The 21,554-nt window shown below is 34.0% G+C and overlaps 1 protein-coding gene across 3 annotated transcripts in view; it reads right to left on the reverse strand.

The window, feature by feature from the left end:
• Positions 1 to 21,554, reverse strand: part of LOC149084313 (4'-phosphopantetheine phosphatase) — a 121,599-nt gene that overhangs the window by 47,495 nt on the left and 52,550 nt on the right. For all 3 annotated transcript variants that reach the window (XM_089234682.1, XM_089234683.1, XM_089234681.1), the window contains 3 exons: positions 15,472 to 15,643; positions 8,266 to 8,450; positions 7,398 to 7,479 (listed from right to left, as the gene is read on the reverse strand). In XM_089234682.1, coding sequence (XP_089090808.1) covers positions 7,398 to 7,479; positions 8,266 to 8,450; positions 15,472 to 15,643 — 439 coding nt within the window. The remainder of the gene's footprint in view (positions 1 to 7,397; positions 7,480 to 8,265; positions 8,451 to 15,471; positions 15,644 to 21,554) is intronic.

The raw sequence follows: 21,554 nt of genomic DNA on the forward strand, positions 1-21,554 counted from the left end.
CTTCATTACAAAACAAAAAAAAATTAAATTTGTGAATTACAAAATTATAAACATATGCATATAGCACAAAACATATGCATTTAGTTGCATTGATTGTGGTCAAAGTAATGTTCACATCACACAAAAAAAAATCTATTGATATTACAATTATTTTAAAAAACACACAAACTACAATTATTACTTGGTTTTAATAAAAATAATTTTATTATTAATAGATATTTTTTAAGTGTGATGATTGTTGCTTGGTTTTACTATCTGTAGGTGATTTTGATTTTTGTGGAAATATTTGTCTGCATTGAAACGTCTCTCACCGGAAAAATTTTGAGCTGCATTAGAACCTCTCAATAATGGACACTCATGGGACAGAAAATTTTCTCCACTAAGAGAGTGTCCGTTAATGGATATTGAAATAATCAGTTGTATATCCAGAGTCCCACTAACGTAATTCAAAAATTATTTGGTAACTAAACCTCTAAAAATGGGAAGTGTCTGTTATGAGAGGTTCCACTCTGTATCCCATAAAGTCCAGGTACAGTATTTGCTTTTGCACAACCAGAAAAATTAATAGCCATCTTCAAATTTGAATTTCAGGCCCTCTTTTAATGCTATTTCTGCCAATTCTTCTTGTAACTGTGATAACTGTTATTGTTGGAGATTGAAAAAAAAATATTGAAACTTTATTTTCATTCAGTACAGATGACTTATTTCATTACAGATTGTAAGGATCTCTTGGGAATACGTGATGATCATGAAAAAATAAATATTATTTTAACTTCCTCCATGCCCCCCCCCCCCCTCTATTGTCAACTGCATCTTACACATTTCTGAAACAATTTAAACTAGATTTAACATGCGTTACGTACTCCTATGGAATCAAATGTCTGGAAATTTTATTTTACACGAAATTATTCTAACCAACGCATGTTAGACTTTAAGTGTTCTACTTTGACAGGGAAAATAGAGCAAGGTGTTGATGAGTCGAGTTCCCGTGAATGCATACCTTCATTGATGACAAAATTCAACCAATCCTCATTACTCAAGTTCAAATAAAGCCACTTCACCCAGCTCAATTAGAAACATGAACATATTTTTCAACAGAATTGATGCAAACTATTCTGTGGTTTCGATTTTATAGTGACCATCTAGGAAATATGCGTACGTGGCTGTCCAATTGAAATTAGCGTTGTTGTAACACACTAAATACGCAATCGTGTTCATGGGTCAGCACCCAAATTTACCTGGCAATCTACTGCTTTATCACTTTTTCCCCCTTTGAAGTGATCAGAGATATGACAAGAGTCCCAGCTATTTTGTTGTTTTTATTTTAAACACTAGAATACTGCCAAAAATTATTCTAGTTTTATCTTTGGATTGTCGATTCAATTGTTGATACGATTTTTACCAATCTTGTACATTTGCAATTAAATGTGTTTACAATTTAGAATTGTAATAATCCTTTCCCTCGTAAATCAAAGAAAGAACCAATGATAAAAGCAAAGAAGGAAAACACCATGAATTCTTAAAGCGTTTCGATACACTATGGGTGCCTTCTTCAAAGGATGAATACAACCACTATATATATCAACGCTGACCAGGGATTCCACTTGGGTTGATTACCAAATTTTAAGCACATTGGAAAAAATATGTCACTTCAATTCAGAAACTGGTCAGAATCAAGTGTGTCCTTCGCATGGGCATTATGTGACCACTGCCTACTTTTCTCATATAAGCAAACTTGGTCATTTAATAAAATGTGATACATAATTATTCATTTTGATTAGCAATAACACTAATAAATGATTTGAACTTGAAATGTTCAACAATAAAGTTTGTGAAAAAAAATGTGAAATTTAATTGTTAAAATAAATTTGTTTTTGAAATTATCAATTAATTTCAAACCCTATTAACTAAAAAAAAATCCAATACACTTTCTCTCTCTTGTGCACACGCTTGAGTCCAGTGTATACGGGACAACAAGCAACTTTCAACCTTCCCTGCAATATTTAACTTTTGTGAGGACCATGGCTCTAATAATGACCTATTCATTAGTAAAACCAGTCCCAAAGGTATGTTGAACCTTATCCCCAGATGGTGTTGAAATCTGCCACAGTAGGCTTTATCGATCAATTAGTTACAATACATCTGGAATGTACAGCGCATATTCAAAAGGGAAAAAACCATTTAGCTCTGGTTCCTTAACAAATGAAACAAGTACAACTATTGTGTGCAATATTCTTCGTTCTTCTTCTTCTTTTTTTTTTTGCCCATAGGCTCAGATATTTACGAAGGCTTTCTTGGGAAAAGAGTTTTTGAAAACTTATTTTTTCCTCTCATCGCCTCCTTATGCCCTTTCATAGCCCTCAATCGTATCTGTAGCTGGTATCGCTCTATTCAATAGTCCCATCGCCCCCTGGGGGGGGGGGGTGATATCACTCACTTTGGGAAATACTGATCTAGACCCTATGCAGTAATCACTGTTTCACATCATGAAAATCAGGTGTGTGTATGCAGAATCAGCCCTTGGAGAAGCACAAAGATTTCTTCTACAGAAATGTTTGATCACTGACACTCAAAAAAGAATTTTAAATTAAAAGAGTTTAAGAATTTTTTTCTCTTCAATATTTTAATTTTACACAAAAATATTTAAAAATAACTTTTCATCTTTTGGGGGAGGATTTCCCTCCTTGGATTTTGCCATTCGTGAAAATTTGGATTTGGAACCCATGATTGCATAGTGGTAATCGGCTAAATATGATTTTCTAAGGTTTTCTAACTTTGAGTTGCCTATTCCCTCAGAAAAAAGCTCTGTTGCAATGATGATCACAAAGACCTACAACACAAATATGCAAATATTTAATTTCAAATCCACACTTTAGCAGTTTGGAAGAATGATGATAGGATCGCTGAACACAAAACATGCCAAACGCTGGACACACACAAGCACACTGTTAAATTTCACCAACACATATCTTTAAGGCCAGTAGAGGTCCAGGCTCTGTCCCTAGTGGTATGTAAGCCAATTACCCCGAGGGGTTGGACCACTATGAAGAGAGTACCAACACATATCTGACATAGCTCCCATATTCAGGTGTGAAAATGTTGGGATCTGGCGTATTATTTTTGAAGGGCAGGTTTTGTTCCATCGGCCCGAATCCGATGGACATTTCCATATCACTTGGATCAGCGAAACATTTAGAGATCACTAATGTGGCTCTGTAGGGCACTTATCAATAGGGGAGGATGTTACTTCAAGTGCCCACAAACTATCGAAAGGTTTTTCTCGTTTTTGGGGCACCGAGTACGATGCCATTAAAAATATTTAATGTTTTCATAAAGGGTGGTTGATGACGTAAGAATTATCCAACCGCCCCCCCCCCCCCCCCCGTCATCAAAAGTCAGCAAATCGGAAACCCCCTCCCCAATCGATGATGACGTAATACTTGAACATAGTGAAAGACGAGCATCTCAATTTAAAGAGTAATTTGGCGTTTCATTTTTCCTCCTAATTTTCCATTGGTCGCGTGTTTGACCGGGCCTTCGACAAAAAAAATGAATGAAACTGGGCCTCTGGCTTGAAAAGGTTGAGAACCACTGATCTAGAATAAAGTCCCAGGTTACTTAAATGATCTGAAAATATGTCACGGGTCACTTAAATAAGGTAAGAACGAAAGGTCATGAACCACTTGAGTTATATGTAAGTGTGTCGGAGGCACTTGAGGTGAGTCACGGGTTGAGCACACGTGTATGCTTTAAAATTAAAATAACAAAGACAACCAAAAGTTATTTTCTGAAAGTTAAAAACTGGGTTCAGCTAGCAACTAATCAACTCATCCTCCTCCCATGTAAAACCAGACGTGGCCCAGGCTGTCCCGTTTCCGATGAACACTCGTTACAGGATCCCCTAATGAGGGAAACCCTAGTCTTTCCTTAAACCTCTTGTGGCAGCCTGCTGTCCCCCGCTTTTTTGTCTTCCTGATTTTATGGCAAACAATATGGGACACAGATTCACTTGCCCCAATGTACTTCAGGCTTATTTCAAACACTTTGACAGGACATGGCGGCAAAAAGATACGCTTGCCGTCGACCCAACTCTAATAGAACTGAGAAATTGATTTTTTCTTTATTTTCTCTTTTAGTAGTGAGCTGTGAAAAAAACGTCAAAAAGGCAGTGATATTTTACGATTTCTCTGAATTTTCGTAGTGAGATGTTGGCTATAAACAAAAGAAAGAAAGGAGGGATAAAATATGAATAGTAGGAGGGAATTGGGGTAAAAACTGAGAATTATGGCAAAAGTAGGAAAATAGGAGGACATTTATAAAAAATAAGAGCGCTGCAAGTAAGACTACTACTTCACAAGCAACTATTGATACCCTACAAAATTATTCATTACTGAAGAATTTCTGTTCATAACTCTGTCAGTTTATATCATAGTTAGTCACACATAATTTATGAGTAAAGTTTTTGAAAATTTTGTAAGTTATAAATGGTATTTAATATCTTACAACCCCTCTATTTTATTCAATCTCTAATGGTGTACCAGAATGTTTCGCTGAGACAATAGTTCCACAAACATTTTTAAGCGTGACCCTTTTTTGATCAAAAAACTTATGCATGACCCCCCCACATTGGCTGATCGTAAGTCAGATTTTTTTGCCAATATAAATTTGCTGTCCCGTAAGCACTTTTTGGAATGCTCGATTAATTAGATGGTAATTTCTTTTAACGATATTTAATTTTTTTAATATCACAAATATTTATTTGGTTTTTCATGTACTTAGTGTTTTTTATGCAAGATGGAGTAGTAGTACTGAGGTGTATGGTTCTTGATTTTCATATACCGTATGCAGGGCTCCCACTCAAAAAATGAGAAAAAGTAGGAAAACGCAGGACTAAAAAGTAGGATGGGGAAGGATAACCCCCTTAGACAACATAATCATAGCATAATGGAAAAAAAAATCTCCAAAAAAATTTTAATTTTGAATTAACTTTTTTTTTCATAGCACTAGTTCAGTTTTCTATAAGATTGACTCAAGCTAAAGCAAAATGATAAATGATTTGGTTACAAACCAATTTTTGGCCAAAACAGTGCACTAGCAACCACAGATAATTCTTTGCTGTCTCTCCTCATATATATTAAATTCTTTTTTTTAGTCTTCTAAAATGCAAAACTTGTCAACTCTCTTTGACAATGCACAGCAAATTTTGAAGACGCAAGTTTTTTAAGAATGCTGCTTCTTCGAGACCACTTTCAAAAGCACAGTGCAAAATGTGTAGATTACAAGATCCGATGTAAATAAGGCAAGATGAACCAGATAGTTTTACTACGTTGTTCATAATTTTTTAAATTTTACTGTTTTGTTCACATTTTACTGTTCAATGCCAGTGTAATCATTTTTGACAAATGAAGCAATTCTATTTCTAACTCTTTGCTGAGCACATTGCAAATATCGTTTATGCCTCTTCATGCCTTACAAATACAGAAGACAACTGAATGCTATTGGATAGCAGCAGAATCACCAAACCTAGAATAGGCCTATGTATCCAACTGCTTTGAAATGCAAACTGTTGTTTCACCTATTTGCACCATAATTTTGAATGATGAATGTTAGTTACTGTCCAAGACCATGAAGTAATAAATACAAAATTATTTTTCCATACAGACAGAAGTTTTTAATGACTAACTTGCTTGTTGAACCCTCAAACTAATCAAATGAAAAATTAATCAACCAAATGGTCCACATACACCCCCCCCCTCCCCGAAATAACCTTAAAAATGATATAATTTCTGCTTTGGCAAAATCATTAATTGCATTTTCCAACATTTGTAATATTTGACAATATATAAATGATTTTCTGCTCAATTAAAATCAATTACGAAAATTTTGTCGATAAGATTTGGTAAAAAAGTAGGAAAAGTAGGATAAAACCGAGAAAGTAACCAAAAAGTAAGAAAAGTAGGACAAGTGGGAGCCCTGCATATGCTTAAGAAACCGACCAATGAAATCAAACACTTGAAATCGGCTATTACAAACTGTTCATAAAACACAGACATTTCCCCCTTTTTAATTCACATATATTCTGTGTTTTTAATTTTTAAGAAAAATACAATTTTGAAATCTGGTGATTTTTTTCCAAGTCACCATGTATAAGTATTAACATGATATATTGACTATTGTACGAGTAGAATTTGACAAAATTACATTGCATGGTACATGGAAATTAGCTCAGCTGAAAAAAGGCATTTTTTAGTTTTGACATATTTTTAAAATAAATTTCTTATTCGGACATTTTTATTTCGGAAAATCTCTTGCAACCCCTCCCACCTGATTCACTGACGTGACCTCCCAGGGGGTTGCGACCCACACTTTGAGAGAGACTTCACTAGGACATTCAAAGAAGCTGTGAAAAAAGCTGTGTTTGGGGAAGAGACCTCAAGTCAGAAACACTCCAAAAGCTTCTGATAACATACAAGATAACACCAAAATCTCATTGTGGTAAGTCTCTACTGAACATGGCAGGCAGCCTAGGAACCTGCTCTCTATTATTCCCTAAAAAGTATGTATAAGAACATAGCACTACAAAATAGGCATTTCCACAATTAAATAGCTAGAAAAAGGGGGTTTTTTTTGCAAAAATTCACTCCCTTATGAGTATAAAATAAAACAAAAGTGAAAATCCAAACAAATTTATGAAATTTTGTCCTTATACGAACTTACAGCATAAATATGGACTTATTCTCTTCATTTGAAATGCAATTTTCTACACAATAGTCATCATCCCGTTTACATAGTTTAAAAAAAGTTTTTTAGTGAAAATTCTCTGAGTGTGAAATTGACAAAAATAAAAATTCAAATTGAATGATGGAAATTTTTTTTTCATAAAAACGAATAACATAAATATAGATTATTTTTCTTGATTCAAAATTAAGTTCTCTACAAAATAGACATTATCACTTTTAAATAGCTTGAAAAAAATGTTTTCAGAAGAATCCACAGCACTGTCCCCCTAGAAGTATTGAATTTATTGCAAAGTGAAAACTCAAACCGATTCATAGAATTTTTTCCTCATACAAATGAATAGCATAAATATATGGGCTTATCTTACCAGTCATTTTAATGGAGTGGTCACTATAACATGGGGTCGTTATAATGAGCATTGACATTATCAATGCCTTAATAATCATGTTGACTTGATAATATTATCAAGTCATTAACATTTTAAGTTAATGAGCATCATTAGTTGGTAGCAGCAGGCCTTGCATCAATAGGAATTTCCCTAATGATATTCAGTAATGGATTTTCATCAAATCATGTTAAAAAATTTTAAATGCAGCAAAAACATTATTCTATCTGAAACTTAAAAAAAAAAGGCAATGCCACACACTGAACTAACTTACCATATTCTTCAGCTCCTTTAAGAAATGCTCCGATAGCTGTTAAATAACCTTCATGTCTCAAGAATAAAGCTTGGACTTTTCCCTAAAATTTTTTGAAACATATACAGTGCATAGGTAACAGAGGGTGTATGGTATTTTAATGGCAAACCATTGATCCTAGAGGCATACTTCCAATTAGAAAAATATCCTAATAATGTTTAGTACTCAGATATGTCATTCATAATGTAAGGGGTTGTTTAGTTATTAAAACAAAAATGTTAACTATTTATATAGGCACCCTGTGCTCAAGAACCCAATTACAGAATAGTTTCCGTCTCTCCTGATGGCAACTAAAGAATTCCACATTTTTAAGTGCAATATTTACAGAGATATTCAAATTCAAAAAAATGGAGGAAAGTTAGGAAGAAACAGCATTAAATACAATTAAAACAGTTTACCTGCACTTAGCACTTTTTTTTTCCCCACTTTACTGTTTTTCGAATTTGAATACCTCAGTCAATATTGCATTTAGAAACGTGGATATTTTTTTTGGCATCAGGAAAGACAGGGCAACATCTTTATAATTGGGTTTTTGAGCACAGGGTGTCAGTAAAAAAAGTTGAATTTTTATTTTAATAGCTATACAACCTCTTACAATATGAATGACACATCTGAGTACTGCATGTTATTTGGATATTTTTTGTAACTGGAAGTATGCCTCTAGGATCAATGGTTTGCCAGTAAAATATCATACGCCCAGTTAGATATGCACCCTGTACATTAGTTTAAATATACCATAAAATGTTTCCAATAATGTCATAATACACACACAGCACAAGCATTATATATTGGCAAACCAATCAATATAAAGAAAGAAAAAAGCACTCACTTTGCTCCAATAATTGATAGCAAATGACAGTGTATGCATACTGAGATAATGAGCCCTGAGAAAATAACCTCCAAAAAACACTTTTTGAAGACCATGTAGCATTGCATACAGGCAAGCCAGCTGACCAATATCATTACTTATCATGAACAATAGACTGCGAGCAATATCTTCACTCTTGAAATGGCCTTGAAACAAAACATACTTTACTTTTTTTTTCTCATAATATTTGTATTATGGACAAAACTAATAACAAGATCATTCTCCATAAAACTAACTACACTGCTTTCCAAAAGTTAAGTAGGCCTACACTGAAATAAAGATGTTATTTTTCTGGCCTACAATACCTGAAGAAAAGTGACTTTCTTTAATTGTTCAGTCAACCAGTCTCTTGATCTCTAGAATACTAGAGACCAATTTAAATATCTGCCTGGGGAAGGCCTAACGCAAACAGTACATTTAAGTTTTATCCTTTTGATAATGTGTTTAAATAAAGCAAGGTAGATTGACTTTTATTTCTTTAGGATCAACAGTCTAATTAATTAATTATTATAAAGAAATGTTTGCTAAAAGAACAGTAGAAGCTACAGATACATTGTGCAATCCCTATGTGGCATTTCACATTTGACACCAGCTGATTTCTTAAAACTTACTTTGTTGCTTGCGTGTAATACACATGTGTGCAAAATTAAGAGAATTAGCACATTATGTCAAATTTCTGAAAAACTAATGGACAGATTTTAATGAAATTTGGTAACGAATGTGCAGTTATAACAGAGACATATGTATCACACAGAAGTCATAGTACGCATGCATGATTGTCAGCAAAGCTCATCATTGCAGTAATTTCCAAAATTCACGTTGTGAGATCGAACCGAAAATGAGTGTAATACAGACAGACCTGCCAACTTTGAAAAGGCAAAAGTCCTGTAATTTTCTGCAAAAATCCTGCAAGCATACAATAACTTCCTGTGCATAAACCGTAGAGTAAAAGTCTAAATAAAGAATAATTAAATGTAAAATATGGGTACATTTTTATAAGGTAACAGACTGTGCATGGATGCAACATTTAGTACACAAGTAACATTTTCACTGAAAATCAAATACTTTCCTTGAATTTCTCAAGATTTCATTAAGGGGAAATATAAATTTAAGCATGTAGATTACAGGACATTTTTTGTTCTGAAAGTAATGAAATGCCAATGTGCAACTTATTGCAGTAAACTGTTTTTTTGCATGTTTGAAATATGCATGGGTATAAAATATTTATTCTAGAACTCTATCACATTAAATATGATGATTGGATTATTTTACCTTTTGTGTTAATTTTGATGCTCCATCACAATCATATTTGAAAAATATTACTATTGAAAATCTACACTTTAATAACTAATGCAAAACAAAACTGTATACACAAGCTATTTACAAATGGGACTAGGTTTTATGCAATGCATTTGTTGTGAAAGAGCTATCCCTCCTCAAAAAATCATTGTCAAACTTTGGTTCAAAACATAGTGCTTGTTGGTTAGATTTGACTATCAATAGATTTTCCAATGTTTAATTTGCCATGGTTGACCTAAACTGAGTGTTTGTCTTTGTTTCATAACTAAAAATTCTCTCACACTGGACATTGTGAGGAATTGTTAGGATGAGCAGCATCAAGCTTGACAGTCTTGTATTTTAATGCACCATCATTACTTCTCAATTGCTCTTAAGATAACTGATAAATATTATTTTCATAAAAAAACATGCTTTTGAAAATGAAGATTTCTCTACTAAATCAATGTCAGCCACTTCAGCATTAACGAACACTTCATGATCAATAGGGAACTTTCGAGTCATGTAATTACAAGTAAGGATGTAAAATTTTCTCACATAAGAATAAAACTTGACTTTTTATGAATCTTTCAAAAACGAAACCATTTTTTCAGAAGACCTACCAATCATTAAATCCGCATCCGATTTTTTGTTTTCAACTGAATCATATTTGATACTCTTAATTGAAGATGGACTTTTCACGACAGATGGCAAAACAAATCTTGAAAATATATCTTCCAAGAGATGCAGGAGAATTGATCTGGCCTTGTGAATAATGCACTTATTCCATTGTAGCAATGAATTTGTTTTATCAAAAGATGGCAAAATAAACGTCAGAAATGAACAGATTGCTCTGTTTACATCATTTGACAAAAACATGAAAATTCCTTCCTCCCATGTCAGTACAGAGGACCTTTTATTCTGGGACACTTTTGATTTCTTTTCAGGCAATTTAGTGTTCCAGATTCTGCCACAAAGCTGGGCTGGAAGAGATCTCGGCAATGGGATAAGTCCAGTGGCGAAGTTCTGACGTTCATTCAGACACTTTAGGTTTTTACCAACATTTCCAATAGTTTTTCGTTTGTTTTTTTAGGCCCCTTTCACATGAGCACCCCTTTCACAGTTTGAAATTCGTGCATAAAAACTATTTTTTTGCAATTTTGGTAATTATTTTTCTTCTTCACCCCTGATTCAGTGCCCATACGCAGCCCAGAGCCATTCTTAGGTGGTTTAATCTAGAGTTCCATAGAATATGGGTGTAAAGATGCCTTCAGTTTGATCCTCACATGGCAGAAAACATCTTAAAATATTTTCAAATGATTTTTTAAAAAAAATCTAAGATCTGTCTTTTTGAAAAATATGAAAGAAAAATTCCAAAAACATCCAATGATGTTCCAAAAAAAAAAAAAAAAAAAAAATCAGGAGATATCAAAGACCTTTATAGTGTAATCCAGGCCTAAGGCGTCGGGATTACACTATGGCCGGCCGCCACTATGAAAGTTTTGTAAAAGCTCTTTGATGAAATGTAAAAAATTCAACCAATAAGATCACAGGTTGTATTTGCTTGAATGCAACCGATGCACCTATTTGTTGAATTTTCAACTTTTATAAAACTTTATAGTGTAATCCGGGCTTAAAACCGGAATTACATTATAAAAATTTTATAATTATTCTTTTACAAATGCAACCGATACATTTATTGGTTACTTTTTTCAAGTTTTATAAAATAACTTTCATAAACCTTTTAGAGTGAATAGATTAGTCACTCCTGAAATATAAAATTTCACTTTTTTTTTTTAGTTTATGGACTCAATATCGAGTAATATATACTTGTAGGTTTTGGGGAGAACCAATATTATTCAAGTGCTTAGGGCCTTCAAACGTCTTAATCCGGTGGTGAGTGAACGCCATACGTGGATAACATTGTTAAATAAAAGTATTTTTTTAAGTTTAAAAAAATTAAAAGATTAAAATAATTTTAAATATTTATATTTTTTAAATAATTTTAAATATTAAAAAATAAAAAATAAATTTTTTAAAATTAAATTTAAAAGTTACTGAAGGATTTAGTCGACTAAATATTTGTAATGAATTACAGAACGGCTTATAATATTGGTCCAGTTAGTGGCCCTTGTTGGAAGGTTTTTATTGTATAAAATTGTAAAGTATGGACAAAATTTACAGTTGCTATATCTCCTTCATCTCAGAAGGAAATGAAGGGATAGATGTATGTGGGTACATCCTATTGATGAACAGGGACCTTCATATGGTATTTTTAAGGGTATTTATGGCAAATAATTAAAAAATTCTGTGCAAAATCATCTTTAAAAAGTAGTCAAAGATACGGACGAATTCACTCCGCATCCGCATTGTGTGAATAGCTCCGAATAACCTAATTGTCAAAACTTGTATGTGTGGATGCAGAGCCCGCATTTAGGTTTTGACACATGCGGACGACGTCCGGACACTCATGAACACTTCAAAGATGCAGGCGAATTTCGGCTCGTCTGAAAGGCTCAGTATATACCAATTGTTAAAACTTCTTCTGGACCCGCATCCACTCCGTCTGAAAGGGGCCTTACTTACAGCAATTCATTATATTCCCACTGACTTTTGGGATGGTAGAATGTTTAGGGGTATCTGCCTTATTCTGTTTTAGTTCTTCCTTGAAATATGACAGTAATTCTTTCCATTGCTCCAACAACCTTGCCAAACATTTGTTTAAGGAGAGCCATCGTGTTGTTATATGTTTAAGTATTTTCCTATTTTCTTTGCTACACAAACTTTGAAACTTCTGTTTTTGCTTGGGAGCTCCTTTAAAAATAATAAAATATATTGATAAGATATTCTTCTATGTTTCCTGGAAGACATTCGGCTCCCTTTTCGGCAGCCAAATGAATGAGATGACACAGGCAACCTATAACAGCTATGGTCAATATTATTTTTTAAAAACGATGCCACACCATTATATTTGCCCACCATAACAGATTCATTGTCTACACTTAAGGTAATAGAATTTTCTAATGGAATATCATTTTCTTCCAAGCAGCTGCTTATCAATTTTTAGATATTTTTCTTGTGCTATCACCAACCAGAACAAACACCTGGAATAAAAAAATTTCAATCCGACCACTTTCGGAACTGAATACTGTCACAATAAGTGGGTCTTGTCATCATCAGTTTCCCTTCCAGATTTTAGTTGGAAACTAAATAAATCTGGAATGTGGCAACAGAGGAGCAGTTGTTTATGTTGTCAGTAAAATATTTGGTCCTGAACAAACACCACGTCGAGTTTTGTATTTACTATTCATCTTAACAGTTTGTCTTCTCTAATTTAAATACACAGCACCAAGACTAGCTTTTTCTGCCTGCATAAATTTTGAAACTTTAGGAATGGATATCTTTCACCAGGCATCATTAAATAATGCTCTTTTGACATATAATACATAAAGGCACACATGTACTGATGTGGGAAATGTTAACTGCCTAATAGGGTCTGCAGGCCTGTATTTCTCCTTTTACCTTGAGGCAATGATGGCAGTTCTGTGGGCATGCCGTCCTCAACAAGGTGCCAGCATCTGCCCATGACGCTCCCTTACAATGCTGGATCTCTTATGACTTCCTGGTTTTCTCAACAGAACAGTTCCGATCCCGCCTTTGTCCATGCCGCCATCAGGGATTCCTGCTTCTGGAACAGTTATCACTTTCCGTGGAATGACTTCGTCATGACTACCTCCAAGTAGGACAATGTTGTTTTTTCATTGTGCACAACTGGTCGCTCTGAATGTCCAAAGAGAATCCATGTTTCTTCAGGAAGTCCAGTCCAAGAATGCATGAGTCCTGGATGTCGGTTGCGAAGACAGCACAAGACTTCCAACTTTCCACACACAGTCATTTTCTCTCTCATGACTGCCTGCAGGATCAACAAGAGTGACACGTGAAAAAGTCACTGCTGGATCCAGGTCTCAACAAACGATGCCAACGTTAGCTCTAGGATAGATGACTATCCGGCATGGAAACCCATTAAATTCGCCTTCCACGTACAGTCTATGCTGCCCCCCCCCCCCCCACCAAGCAGTTGTGAGCCATGGTACATGGTACACTTGACATAGAGCACTTCCTTCACTTGCAGCAGTGATTGGACTAGATCTCCTCACATGGTCTTTTGCGTAGCATACCGGAGTCAAATCTGTCTTGTTCCCAAGGTTTTCTTGACACATTCCCAAATTTCTTCCAGATCCTTGTGTATGTCCATCCTGAAGGCAGCAACATCCTCACTCATTTGGCCCATCATTGTCATCAGCTGCTTAATTACTTCTCCCATATTGTCTTTTTTCAAACTTCTTGTTTTAACCATTCAAACCTGTAAAGCATCCCTCTTCTGACACCAGATTTGTACCGTTGCATGGAACTCTTCGGTTCTTCGCTGAGGGACTTGAAAATGCTTAAAAACTCACAGGAATGAGGATTTGTAATGATGTCAACTGTTTTTGCTTTTCTATGATTTAGTTTCTAGTGTGCAACAACAGAAGTAAATGTTGGCAGTAAAATATTCTGCACTGAACAGACGTGTCTTGAGTGTTTGTCTTTACTATTTGCATTCTCTAATTTCAATACCCCACAAAATGGTGGCCATCATAAAACAAAGGTAATTGTTTTAGTTTCTCTTAATCCTCATCGGCATGTCTGACTTGGAAGAACTTTTCCATAGGAATTTGGAAATCCCAGCAAGAATTGTGCAATTCTTTGGGAATTCTGCACCATCTAGCTCTTCACTGACTTATAAAAAATTTGAGGGAGAAGATGTAGAAGATTCTGTGGACAAATATGAAACCTTGACCACATAGCAAATTCACACTGAAGAAAATAAAGTTGCTAGTTTCCTTATGTTGCTGTCATGCCCTTCTCAAGAGCATACTTCATTTGGAAATTTATCAAATGTCATGCTTCAATATAATAAAAAATCGTCTTGTAGCCCATTTAAAGCGTTTTCCAGCTTTGAGGAACGAATACGAGCTGATCTGACGGAGTGGGTAAACTCAAGTGAAAAGTCTCTCCACAGAGAGACACACACACATGCCCAATAGCACACCAGTTGATAAATCTACATTGAAGTTACTCACATTGATACACAAGGAAGGGGGCTCTATCAAATTAAACCAAAAAAGGTTAATGTTTGGAATTAATGCTGCTCCTGATATTTGGCAAAAGTGCATTGATTCAATTCTGCTAAGTGACTCCAATGAACAACTTTGCATTTTCATTGGTGACTTTCTTTGAGCTGCTGTAAATGAGCATGAGTGACTCTGTAAGTCATAAACTGTATTTTGTATTATCCATATATATCAGGGCATATATATCCATATATATACTTGGGCAGTGTTTCTTGCTTTTTCCAAAAACTATTTTTTGTGGCTGATGCCCTTTTGGCATGAAGCGATTATGGCATCAGTGTTATGTGTGTTTTGTGTTCAGGAAGTGCTATCAACAGCAGTATAATGCATAACATACTGATTCATACGTAGAATTTATCTCAACTGCCACTCCGTTTTAATAAAATGTTTGCAATATTATTCATTTTTGATATAATAATCTACCATAAAAATTTCTCTAAATTGGTTAAGTATGTAAAATTTTTTTATTAAAGCTAAACTGATATCCCATTCACAATTAATTCTCTCAGTGATTCAAAGATAAACTTGTCTATTTATCTCACCTTGCTATATAACAATGTCCAATTACAATAATTTTTTTTTAAACCAGTCAGTTTTTTTGTGAATGTACTAAAAACAGTGTTGCAAGGAAATTGGTTGATCAATCATTTTGAAGGGGGGGACCCTCAAATTTCTTCCAAACAAGACTGCAAACCTATCATAATATATATAAATATACCGGGATTAAAATTTCTGTCCTTTGATGAATGTATGGCTTTTCCAAAACTGCATGCAATGAGATCACCAGGTAGTTCTAAGCCACAATAATCACCACCATAGATGTCTTTGACTAACATGTCAACATTTCTGTGGTCACCACTTTCTGCCAACTCCAACAGCTCATCAAAGCCCTGAGAAGAAATTTAATAATGGAAACAAAACATTAAGTTTAAAAAAAAAACATATCAATTTAAAAAGGAAAAAAATTAGGGCTGGTCTGATTAATCTGATCAGTTAATCAATCAATTGTTAACCATAGTTGAAAAATCTAGCTGAGCTAATTGACTCAAACAAACTTAAAATTTTTATTAAAAGTTTTTGTGAATTAAGTTGATTTGTTTGAAAAAAGACGTCATATAAATCATGTTCTATACAGAACATTTTGGATAAATGACTGTTTTAAAAAATATTTGAATTAATTTTTTGACCAAATTTGATTCAACGAAAACTGATGATTTTGATTTCAAATTGAGTTTAATTCGAGTTTTAGAAAGAAAAAAAAAAAAAAAAAAGACTGAAATTTATTGTCTCTACTATGAACAGCAGTTTTTCATATTCTTGGAAGCATCAGCTCATAGTATAATTATTACCTTTAATTACTACACTTATAAGTATCATTCAAGAGTTTCTTGAATGGCAAGAAAACAAGCAACAGTACAATCTAAAGTAGTTTTGAAATCTGAATAACCACCAAAAATAACAGTGTAAAAGACCAACATGATTCAAGTGAAGGAATTACAAGTTTTGGCAATTATGTTCGGCATAAATTGCTTGAAGCAGTCAGCCTTAATTTCTTAACCTATATATATTCCTGTTTGTTTACATCTACAGAGTAGGTGAGTGAAATGAAAAAACTATATTTTTATTGCATCTATTATTATATGGTCACAAAAAAAATATTCAATTAAAATTAGATTAATTGGTCAATTAAAATTTTTTTAATTAACCAGTTAAGAATTTTAATAGATTCCCAGCACTAAAAAAAATAGCCCTATAGTAGTATACATGCTAGATTATGAAGGAATCCTTTATAATGAAAACTATCCACCTGTTGATTTCTGAAGTTTACCAGTTACAGCAATCAGGGCTGGAAAGTTTTTGCCATAGGTGGAAAAAACCGCAGTGAAAACAATACCCCTTTCATGACTCGAGAAGTGTATATTGGGAGTTGGGAACACTTCTTTAGCTGGAGCAAATCACTTTTTTTTTCGCTCTCTATCTTTGGTTTTTTCCCTATTTGTTATTCTAACATCAAGACTTTTTAAATCAGTTTAGAGAGAATTGGTATTTGATTTTTTTTTTCTCGCACAAAATGGAAAGTGTGTAGCTGTGCTTCACTTGCAAAAAGAAATTTACTGCAAAAGCTGCTAAAATCAAATGTTCAGCTTGTTGGGAATATTTTCATCCCAAATGTGTGAATGTTAATGTTAAATTGTCGGATGCCAGATTGTTTGCTGGCGATATCCCAAGTGCTCTCTTTAATCTCCTGAAAATATAAAGAGCAGTACCTACTTGTAACAAAATTGCTGTTACAAGTAGGCATGGGATGATTAGTGATTTGGCTGAATAACCGAATATTCCGCTAGTGCGCTTTGGCCGAATATCAATTTTCTTCAGGGTCGTCATTTCAACTTTTTCCGGGGACGACGACGACGACCAAGAGCATGTACTAAAGGTACGCACATATATTTGTATATATATACCATTTGTAGTGTATTTTCAAAAGCCGGGGGGGGGGGCCTGATTTTCTTAAAACTCATCACAATTATAAATAAAACTGATGTGTTTAACTGAATATTAAATTATTAGTTACTTCAAATGTGACTGACATTGAATTTTAATTATGCAATTTAAATAAATATTGAACACTGGTAATTGAGGGATTTTTATTTTGAATTAATTGAATTTAACGATGATATATTATATTTTATATATATAATATTACTTTAAAAAAAAAATTTTCAACACTTGTTACAATTTTACATGTAATTAAGAAAAAATGTCAACCAATATTTACTTTCAACAAGTAATGCATTAAATTACGACTTATTTTCTTATTTTTCCATCTTTAATGTTTTTTGTCTTTTTCAGTAGCTCAATACATATCTTGTCTAGGTACATCCTTCAGTTAGTTAACTTGTGTGCCGAATGTTATCATGCCTACTTTCACCTTTTATTGCAAAAGGATTATATTTTCAGTTTCATGTTTTCATTGTCCCAGAAATTCCCCCGACATAACCTTTTTCACAGGAAAGGATATACACCACATAAAATAAAATCAGTAAATTTTTAAATGGAAAAAATTCCAATCAGCATATTTTTTTAAAGTAAGTTTGATGTATTTAGATTTACACAAATATTCTGCGAGGATGAATACCAAATAGCAGCTGAATATTAATCCTATCTCTAATTACAAGAAAAAAGCAATGAATTAGAGCAGTGTTTCCCATGGTTGGCGATGGAATGACCCGGTAGGATCATTCAATTCTTTTATACTTTGAAAGGTATTGTATGCAAAATAGGAGAAAATTTCGGAAGAATCAACATGAAGTTTGGCGATTACGCACTCGATATTTAGCGACATTTAGCTATTTTTAAATCGTTCGTTAGCGACATTGGCGATTTAACACACTATATTTGGCAAAGTTGCTAAATTAGCATTTGTAATTACTTACGGAATGAAAATTTTTTCACGGAACATCGGAATTTGAAGCAATGACGATCGACTGTAGTAATTTCTGCTGCTTATAGTGCAACCTTTTTTTCTTTTTTTTTTGAAAACCGAAACTGACTCGCATTTGCACTTTAAGTTCAAAGACCATTGCAAACTATCTTCAGCAGCACAATCATGGATATTATCGCGGTTTCGGGATGTAAAGCCTGATGAGGAACCAATAGTTTAAATAAGAAGCCGCAGTTATCCCAATCCGATTTTTGGGGAGGAAGTTGGGCGCAGGAACTTACCGAGAAAATTGATTTGAAAAAAAGAAAAAATCTGTGACCCTGTCTTTAATTTCAGGACTTATGGCAACTCTTTCAATGAGAGACCAGATGGATTATTGGTTTGATATGTTTGTAGCACTTTAAATAAAATTTGCGTCGGGAAAGGGTAAATAAAAAAATTAAATATTTTTTGATTGAAAAATTTTGTCCAAATATATGTCTGTAGTGCTTGCAAAGCCCACACGGTTAGCCCACAAATTTTTTCCCAACACTGTACTTTGCAGAGTAGTCAAACTACTTTCGAACAGAGACCTCTATTTTTTCAAGGTCACGGACAGTACGACTATGGAAAATGGGAATGTGGTGCTGAAAGTACAGTGGAATAAAACACTCTTTTCTCGGAAAAAATCTTTTCGCAGCAAACACAAACAAAAAAATTTGGCATCCTTTTCCGAAATTCCAAGCATACTGAGGCAAAATCTGTTATTTTGGCTATTTGGCGCTGAAAAATACTAAAATACACTATTGGAGCAGGATGGCGCAAGATGTTAATTTTGGCACAGAGTTGTTTAAGGAATGTTTAGAGTAAGTGTCCGGATTTTCTGGATAAGCCAGATCTTCCCATCCAGCACGTACAGAATCATACGGAAAATATTACACATGTTTCCACACAAGATTCAATGCCAGCACGCCATACCAGTTCAAACTGAATGACAATGAGAGGATTTCGCTAACGAGATGCTCAAAATGATTGCTGGTTCTGGTTTCGATGTCGCGAATATGGTTTACAGACAAGGTGCATTTTCATCTGGATGGTGGTGTTAACAGATACAATTGGAGATTTTGTGGTACCGAAAATCCACATTTGTCTCACGCACGACCACTCCATTGCCCAAAACTTACCGTTTGGGCTGCAATCTCCCGCAAAGGCATCATTGGGCTCTTTTACTTGCGAGAAACGGTGACAACTGACCGGTACATTGCGCTTTTTAAACAATTTGTCGCCACTCAATAAATGTTGGACAATCGACCATGCACGCCGTGGTTCATGTGGAAGTGGTTATCCATTCTAAAATTTTTTGTAAAATAAGATAGTGAAGCATAAAGGTCTTTCAAGGTCAAGGCCAATTCGTTGTCAGAGTAGATTATCTTTCTTTCAATGGGGTAATGGCAAGTAGAGTTAAATATTTTTTTTCCTTTGTAAACTTGAATACCTGGAATTCTGACGGGTCTCAATAAAGATTTTGGGAGAGTAAAATCTTAACTCTAGAAAAAACGTGTAGTTGAGATTTCTGTAGGCGAACGATGTCACAGAAAAAGAGTAAACTTCTGGCTTGCACCAAATATGTTTTGCACGGATTTCGAAACCGTGGGAAGTATCATCGTCCAACGAATCTCTCTTTCAGAGCACATAGTGATACAACTGATCAAGCCATTTGAACAAGGGCAGAAATGCCTCAACAGACACTTTTTTCACTACACTGAAGCTTGCTCAAATGCTAAAAGCCAAGAAATACGAGCTTAGTAGAGACGACGAGACGAAATTGAAGAGCAATATTATCTCACACAATAAAGATAGTGAAACTACAGTTGTATGGAACAATGATGCCACAGTAACAATTTATCGAGGGAAGGACGATATAAGTTTTTCATTACTCAGCACGCTTCATCTGGCAGTCGATATTGGCAGTAGTAGCCCCAAAAACCTTCCACACATACAGAAACTATTTCACACTACAATTCAACAAAGTGTAACGATCGTAGTTGTAACAATCAAATGAACATAAAATATTTAGTGAAGGTGCCATCACAGACGTTATCTACATTCTGGATCTCACTATAAAAATATTCCTGGATTTTGTATAGAGCAGTAAAGAAGGCCAAAACTATTTTTTTGAAAACAGTTCATCTAAAATCTTATTGATGAGCTGCGTTCATCATACGTGTTGCCCTTGCACAAAAGGAAATGTTCGTGTGCTCTTGATCATGTAACTATTCGTGAGCAATCAAAATAATAATATTAATAAACAAGAATAAACGATCTGATGTGTCAGGTAGCATAAAAATGTGGAAACAAAACTGTTAATTTTTGCATGGGCTTTGCAACTTCAACATACGAAGTGCAAGAATAATGAAAAAAAAAATTTGCTCAACTGCTCATCATAAATTCACAAATTCCAATTATCAGTAAAAAATCAATACTTATTTGACAGAACCATATAGACTTTTTCATACTTAATTTGACGTACTCATTACATCTTTTTCATATTATGGGATTACTAAAAAATGTTTTTGGACTGAATAGAGTAAATAAAATGTATACTAAATCTTATTTTCACTGAATTTTGTAATTTTTTAGCTAATTTTGAAGCCCATTTTTATATTCATAAACAAATATAATTTTCCATTATGAATATGCAGTTAAACAACATTGAATAAGAGTAGGGAAAAACCCAGGAACCAAAAACAAATTCCTGTTTTTGCTATGAAACACAGTTTTTTCAGTTTGGGTCAATTTTACCCAGTCCGCAGTTCTAGGTATACCGAAAGTGCTGCGGTTCTAGTGTTAAGTTTATTGAATGGTTTGATTTGAACAAATAGGGCAAAAACTGTATAAAATCATCTGCAATTTTTGAAAAAATTGTTTTATTAGAAAATAAATTTTAAAACAAGTATAAAGATAGAGAAAATGATGGATTTTTTTACCACTTGAAAAACAAAACAATTATGATGCTGCCATCTCTGATAGAAAATATAAATCTTACAACTAGAACTGCGGCACTTTCGGTATACCTAGAACCGCGGACTGGGTCAAATTGACCCACACTTTCAAAAAACAGTGTTTCATAGCGAAAATAGAATATTTATTTTCGGTTTCTGGGTTTCTCCCTACTCTTATTCAATGTCGTCTAATTGCGTATTCATAATGGAAAATTATATTTGTTTATGAATATAAAATGGGCTTCAAAATTAACCGAAAAAATGATGTAATTCAGTAAAAATAATATTTATTATACATTATTTACTCTATTCAGTCCAAAAAAGTTTTTCAGTAATCCCATAATATGACAAAGATGTAAAATAAGCATGTCAAATTGA

The sequence above is a fragment of the Pholcus phalangioides genome, unplaced genomic scaffold, assembly GCF_987345545.1.
Source record: "Pholcus phalangioides strain wild (caught in Gottingen) unplaced genomic scaffold, Ppha-v1.0 ptg000008l_1, whole genome shotgun sequence".
In the NCBI taxonomy this organism is placed as follows: Eukaryota; Metazoa; Arthropoda; class Arachnida; order Araneae; family Pholcidae; genus Pholcus; species Pholcus phalangioides.